The following is a 7,664-nucleotide window of genomic DNA, read 5'->3' as shown; positions in this document are numbered from 1 at the left end:
GTTCTACCTGCCCCACCCTGATACCTCACCCTGCAAGGCACACAGTAGATAATTAATAAATGTTTAATGATAAGAAGATGCAATGTTTATGTAGCATAGGTAATTTGGCATAGACAGGCTCAGAAGTACAGAATATGTTGGATTTCACCTAATAATTGTGGAAGAGATAAATGAGTAGAAAGATTTTAGCTCCAGGGTCCTGAGAATAAGGGCTCAGGCCAGCTGTTGGGAGAGTTAAGTCCAGACAGGCTGTGGGATACAGGGTACAGACAGAATCATGGCTTGTCCAGCCTTAGAGATGTCCACTTCTCCCAAAATAGATGAGGAACCAAGGCTTGGGAAAGGTGATCAGTAGCACAGGTAGCAGTAGAGCCAACAATAGTAGTCTCCTCCTGACCTAATTCAATGATCTTTCTGGGACCCCACAAGAGGGCTACAAATGTCCCATGATTTTTCCAAATACATGATAGGTTTGCTACTCTTTCTAATGATGATCATAAAAATGTAAATACTACCCTTTCTCACCCATTCACCAACCATCTCAGGCACACAGTGGGGGTCCTCCCATTCTTTATTAATGCTCCTGGCATCATACATTGGTGAGGAAGGAACTTTTTAACCCCCAAAGCAATCCCTTTTCACCCCCTAAACCAGTCCACAAGGTAGGGTCCAAGCTCACTTAGAGCTGGTATACTTGGTGACAGCCTTGGTGCCCTCCGACACAGCATGTTTGGCCAGTTCCCCAGGCAGCAGCAGACGCACGGCTGTCTGGACCTCCCGAGAAGTCAGGGTGGTCCGGCCCGAGTACTGGGCCAGCCGGGCTGCCTCCCCCGCCAGGCGCTCGAACACATCGTTCACCAGCGAATTCATGATGCCCATGGCCCTGGAAGAGATGCCAATGTCTGGGTGTACCTGGGAAGGATGTGAAAGAAAATGACGTTAGCCAGGCTATCCACACTCTCAGGCTGGGGGAGGCTGGAAAGGTAGCTAAACTACTTTCCTAAGGCTCCACCTGCCAACCTCTTTCTAGAAGCAAAAGACACAGAACACAGAAGACTGGTAATCTCTTAGTGTTGTTTTGTCATCTCTGAATCCCTTCTCATTTTAAGGGCAAGCCTAGTGTGATGCAAAGAACATGGGATTGACAGCCAGGAAACTTTGGTTCACTCTATAACGATGGGCAAGCCATTTCACCTTGAGAGAGCCTTGGTTTTCTCCTCCATAAAATGAGGAAGTGGAGTAAGAGGATCACTAAAAGTTCTAACATTGCTGTTTATCACATCCACCCTTTAAGGCATGCAGGACAGGCACCACTCACTCCAAGCCAGAGTCTCCTCATCTGTAAATTAGAGATGGGCCCAAGGTCTCATAACACATATATGTAAGTACACACATATATACATATTTGTTTATTTACTTGCAGGGTAGGAACTAGAGACCCAGGTCTCCCATACCCTATACCATGTTTCTAAGGATGGAGTTAAGTCTTATTATAAAGGTTGATTTCATCCAAATCCCTCCTGTAGTTGCAACCTCATCCATTCTACTTCTTTTCTCAATGAAGGTAAAGATGGAGATGGGGAACAGCTGCTCATGGGGCTCTAGAAAGGTACTATTTCATGCTCCGAAAAAGGAATTATATTTTTCTTGACTAGATTATAGACCTCTTTTCCCTCCCAGCTCTTCCCATTCTGCCAAGAAGCATTTATTAATGTACCAGGCATTGGGCTGGGTGCCTGAGATAGCAGGACCAAAACAAAACTGTCCCAGCATCAAGGAATTAACATTGTTGGGACAGGGATGACATGTACACAGAAAATTAAATACAAATACATACAAAGTAATTTCTGTGGGAAGGGAACATCATTAATGGCTTCGCATAGGAAAAGTTTCAAACACACCAGCCCGTGTAGCACTGCAGCCCACAACTCTTCCAGTACCAGATTAAAATGTCATTGGGAAATATCTAACAAAATCAATAAAAATACATCAGAATATAGAAATTGGTCATTTGCAGATTTTCTAAGTCAGTAGGCGGCTATAGGGATCCTTACATAAAGTCTAGTGGTCCCCACTGTCTATTTGAGTTTGATACTACTGTTGTAGAAGATAGTAATTCAGCTGAGCTGGGAAGGAAGGTAATAAGGCTAAGGTGAAAAGGGAATGTATTCCTGGCACAGGGAATGGCCTGTGCAAAGCCACAGTGATGGGAGATTGAATGTCATTCATAGAGAAGAGCAAAGCAGGCCAATTTCAGTGAAATGCATGAAGGAGTAATGTGTAATAAACCTAGAAAAATAGGCTGGAGTCAAATTGTGAAGGATTTTCAAAGCCAAATGACCTCAAGGGCACAGATCAGTTCCTCAACTTTCTGTTCTTTCCCCAAGCCCCACAGGCTTTCTTCACCCCAGAGTGGATATTTCTAATCCATACTCTCTTGTTGCCGTCACTTCTCAGTACAGGGGCTACCTTGTTAATCTAATAACGAAGTGGTACATTCAGTAACAGTTCGGACCTCTCCCAACCAGCCTCCGCTTCAACTGGGGCCTTCTGGAAACAGTGGCTCCTGCCTACTTTTGATGGCTAACCCAGAGCAGGGGTAGTTTGGGGATTTGGGGGAACAGGTAATTTTAGTCACCCCTGGTGGGGGGGGCAGATAAGAACTGAGGATGGGAGAAAAAGGAAAGACATACATATCTGTATTCTCCTACTGAGTGCCTAGTACCTAAACTTGGGGAGGAGGAGAAAATTGTATAAAGTCACAGTCTTCAAGGAGATTACAGTGGTGGAAATTCAGGGCTTGAACAAGGAAGAATGGCAGGAAACGTGGGGCAAGCGCTAAATGAGCAATCTAGGCAATGATGACCACGGTAGCTCAAAGAAGAGAGAAATCATCGCTCTGACTATGGCTCCCTAGATAAGCGACTCAACCAGTTTGGCTGTGGCTAATCCCATCACTCAAGACTTCAGCCTTCCTGTATCCTGGTGGAATGAAGAATAGTGGCAGGGAAATGGAGTTAGGAGTTAATAAGGCAGCTAAAAGTGAGAGAGACTTACAAATCTTACTTGCACTTACTAGCCCTATGGGCCAGGTTTATAGTCAGTACAGGCCTTTAGCACTTTGTTTCGTTTGATACCTCTCTCCAGATACACCCCGGAACACAGAAACTCCAAGTTAATTACGATTGGACCAAATGACTTCAAAGACTCCTTCTATTGAAGTCAATCCACAAGAATTTATTTATACTTACTGTGTGTCAAGCACTGTCATATGGACTGGGGATACAGACATAAATAACAAAACAATCCCTAATCTACAAGCATTTACATTCTATTAGAGGAAAGCACGGGTAAGCATACACAGAATAAATACAAGGTAGTTTAGGGAAGGGAAGAGAAAGGATGAGAAAGGAGGCCACTACCGAAAGAGTATGTATATATGAGGGAGAGGGTTTAGGAGGGGAAGGGAAATAAGGTTTCCTGGAGAAGGTGATACTTGATTTACATCTTGAAGGAAAGAGGGATTCTCTGAGACAGTGGGAAGGAGGCAGTGCCTAGTAGAGAGAGGTGACAGCTCGTGCAAAGGGATGGAAAACCGTGATGGAGTACCATTCAGGAAGATCAGAGATGAAGACAGTTTGGCTGGAGTACAGGAAGAGAAGTGATGTAGAATGAAGCTGGAAAAATTAGAGTCAGGTGGTGAAGGGCTTTAAAAGCCAAACAGGAGTCTCTGGTTTATCCTTCAGGCAAAAGAAAACCAGAGTGCTTTCTACAGGGCTGCTGCTCCCACTGCTGGGCCCTCAGATTCATTGAACTCTAATTCACACGGCTAGAGATGTCTAACTTCGCTATTAAATGGAAAACTAGATCAAGAATACAAAGGGTAGGCCATCAGGCTTTTCTTCCATTCTTCTCTTCCTCTCTCCTAAGGCCACTGTAGGGCCTCGCAGTAAGCTTTCCTTTAAGCCTGCCTCTCTAGCCCAATTCCATAACTACCTCCTACTCCTATATTTCTCACCTGTTTCAACACCTTGTAGATATATACTGAGTAGGTCTCCTTTCGGTGGCCCCTCCGCTTTGACTTTTTTCTCCCTGGGGCTCGGCAACTCCCAGACAGTGGTGGCTGCTGTTGCTGCCCAACCTCACCACTCATTTTTGAGGTAGCCTCCCCCCAGTCTCTCTGGGGAAAGCCACTTATGTGAAAGCAGCTCACCTGACCAAGATGCTTCAGAGGGAGAACACCTGGGAGGGGCAGGCGATTGGGGGTGGGGTATAGCTCAGCTCCACCCTGAGGGCTCCAAGGCACGATCCTAAGGAAGGGTTGGTGAGAAATACTGCTTTCCTACCAAACTTCCAGGCAAAGCCAGAATTAGGGGCAAGTACCACACACAGGGTGCAAAGCAGGGACTCTTTTTAAGACTGACTCCTATAAATGCATATATTTTTTAATTTTTTAAGGCAATTGGGGTTAAGTGACTTGCCCAGGGTCACACAGCTAGTAAGTGGCAAGTGGAATGCCATAAGATTCCATTATGCACGGTACATGGAAAGCTAGCCTGGTATTCTGGTGGAAACGATGGGCTTAGAGTCACAAGAGACATGAGTTCGAACCCCATAGGTATTACTTAAGGTTGGATAGTGTAATCTCTAATTTCTTCATCTGTAAAAAATAGGCTAATACCTGTAGTACATCCTGGACACAGTTGTTTCAAGGCTCAAATGAATATGTAAAGTGCTCTGTAAACTTTAAGGTGCTAAATGTTAACTATTATTCTTGTAGGTACTTATTTCGTAATGTCAAGTCAAAAATGTTAGTGATGACACAAAGCATCCAGGAATCAGTAACAGACAGGAGGAACAATTTTTTTTCCTTTAAAAATTTTATTGTTATTGCTATCTTTTTTTTTTAACATCACCTTCTTTTCAGAAAATAGCCTTCCCTCTTCCCCTACCCAACTAGCCTCCCTTGTAACAAAAGAAAAAAAAGGAAAAATACAGCAAAACCAACATATCAACCAAATTTGACAGGTAGTGTTCCGCCCTCACACTCCCCAACTTTGCAAAGAGAAGTATATTTTTCTCTCTTTCTCTGGTGCCAAACTTGGTCATTATGATTACACGGCAGTTTGGTGGGTTTTTTCCACCTACATTGTTGTAACCATTATATATATCATCTTCCTGATTCTGTTTCCTTCAGTCTGCACCAGTTCATGTCTTCCCATGCTTCTCTGAACTCATTATTAATAATTTCTTATATCATGAGATTCCTTTAGTGTACCACAATTTATTTAGTTACTCCCAATTAATGGTTGTCTACTTTCTTCCCAATTCTCTACTACCAGAAAAAGTGCTGCTGTTACTATTTTGATGTATATGAAACCATTCTATCTTTTGACTTCCATGTGCCACTGTCTTATAATTCCAAATTGCTGTCCACAATGGTCGGACCAATTTTCATAACTGTTTCCAAAGGTATGTTATTAGCGCCTGAGTCTGCACAGTCAGGAGGAACAACTCCCAAATCTTGCTAAGGGAGAGTACAACAATCTCCTCCTGCGTGCCAGGCACCTTCTTACCTTTCACAAAGGGCTCTGAGCAGTGAATTTATCAGAGGCCTCAAGTCCACAAACCAGCTAGTGTCATCAACAGCACATCAAGTGTTTACTGAATACCTATGCGCCAAGCACTGCACTATTCAGGGACAGAGAAGCAGAAGCTATGGTCTCTACTCTCAAGCTTACGATCTACCCAGGGAGGCAACACTAAGGCACCTGGAGCAACTAGAGAGCAGCTGCAAGCTCAATCGCTTAGAATGCTAGCAAGGGCTGCCAGGCCAGGAAGGAGCCCTCGTTCTGGCCTGGAGCAGCTGGGGGAGGCTGCAAAGGAGCGGCAGGACCCCGCAGATGGCTAGGACTTGAACAGGGACAGAAGCAGGGGAAACAGGGGGATGGACTAGGGTTTCTCTCCCCTTCCCCAGTGCGTATTTCCCCTACACTTCACATTTTATGTTCTTCACATCCCATCTACGTTGAGAGGCAACCTGACACAGTGGTATGCCTTCTTAGCTATGAAACCTTAGCATGGATGCATTACCTGTTCCTTCTGAGACTTGGGGGAGCATGAAAGCTTGAAGCCCTAGGGGGTGGAGCCTTGGAGAAGAGGTATGGAAAGAAGGAACAGAGGTCAAAATGAAAAAGGGAAAACACAAACACTTGACCAATTTCATCATTTTGGCTTGGTCCCACGGGTCAAGGAGCATGTAGCTCTCCCAAATTTTTGTTTAACCTTACAAAGAGTGTACATTTCTTGAAGACAGGGGGATCTCATTACTAGGTTCTGGAAATTTACCCCTTACACGAATAGGTTAAGCTGTTAGGGAATTACCATGGAAGAATTTAACAGGAAGAAGGTAATGCTTATCCCAGAAGAAATCAACTGTTAAGTAATAGAATTTCGGAACCAATTGTAAATAATGGAATTTCAGGTGTCACTGAAAATATTTTTTGGGAAAGCTCTCGGCACTTCAAATCACACATGTGGCTACCTCTGCAGAAGCTAAGATCTTGAGGATCCCAGGAAACCTAATGAAAACAGCACTGGGTGTGAAGAGAACCTGGGTCTCCTCATCATCTGGGTGACCTTGGGGCCTGAGCCCATTTTCTGTAAAATAAGAGGGCTGCATTAGATGACGTTCAAGGTTCCCTCCAACTAGAAGTCCTGACTCTTAGCATTCACAGCCAGTTTTGAGGGGATAGTTCCGTAAGTCCCAGGGAAAAGTCCCCTCCTTATGAACCTATCAAGAAGCAGAAGAGACAATTATTCAACCTGCACCGAGGCTTTTAGCCACTATGGTCCACCTCACTGTTTATTAAAAACCATCTTCAGTGTCTAACTTCCACCACTTGTCCTTGTTTTCCCCCCCACTGGTAATATCCTGCTCCTCTTTTGTCTCTCCAAACTGCATGCATCCCTGAAGGCCCAGCTTGAATTCACCTTCTCTGACTCTAGCCCAAACAGCTTTTCCCCTTTTCACAATGCCTCAGTCTGCACCAGTGCATTTTCTAGTACTGTCTGAAAAACCTTTGGTTTGAAAACCATTTCTCCAACTAAGAGTAAGTCTCTGAGGGTAGGACTTGGGCTTCCCTTTCCTTTGTATGCCCCTCCCACAAGGCTTGGGCTTAGCTCTGTGGATTGAGAACAGGAGGGAGCCAGAGGCTGCCTGCCTCCTTGCTAACATAGTTCAATGATGGTTTCTGAAGGGGGGAGGAAGAGGAGGGACATGCTGGGGGTGCTGGTTTACCGCAGCCCCTGGAGATCATCAGGAATACTGAAGCATACCGTTACTAGTGGGCCAGATGGTATAAACGACAGAAATAAAGAGAGTCTAAACAAACAGAATCATCTTTGCATAGGCCTGGGGTTGCCTGACAGAAATCAGGTCCCTCAAAAGAATCAAAAGGCAAAAAGCTGCTCTCATCTAGGACTCCCTTTACAGCACTGTATCCTAACAGACTCACAAGTGCAGAGAATAGGCCTGGGCAACTCCATTCATTCTCTTCACTAACACTCAGCCCACTCTCAGTCCAGCCTCGCTCAGGGCTTCGTCTTCAGTGTCAGTGTCCTCTCTGTCCAGCCCAGGATCAGATCTCACTCAGAGCCCCAAT

At 44.8% G+C, this 7,664-nt stretch overlaps 1 protein-coding gene across 1 annotated transcript; it reads right to left on the bottom strand.

The window, feature by feature from the left end:
* Positions 1-92: 92 nt before the first annotated feature.
* On the bottom strand, positions 93-7,655 carry H2BK1 (H2B.K variant histone 1). Its single transcript, XM_078152726.1, has 2 exons — positions 4,019-7,655; positions 93-912 (listed from the first exon to the last, which is right to left on the bottom strand). The coding sequence occupies exons 1-2, from the start codon at positions 4,151-4,153 to the stop codon at positions 676-678; spliced, it is 372 nt and encodes a 123-aa protein (XP_078008852.1). The 5' UTR covers positions 4,154-7,655; the 3' UTR covers positions 93-675.
* Between the last annotated feature and the right edge of the window lie 9 nt (positions 7,656-7,664).

The sequence above is a fragment of the Phascolarctos cinereus genome, unplaced genomic scaffold (assembly GCF_003287225.1).
Source record: "Phascolarctos cinereus isolate Bilbo 61053 unplaced genomic scaffold, phaCin_HiC Scaffold_1;HRSCAF=81, whole genome shotgun sequence".
NCBI lineage: Eukaryota > Metazoa > Chordata > Mammalia > Diprotodontia > Phascolarctidae > Phascolarctos > Phascolarctos cinereus.
Note: the sequence above shows the minus strand (reverse complement) of the source record. Positions and strands in the feature narration are given on the sequence as shown.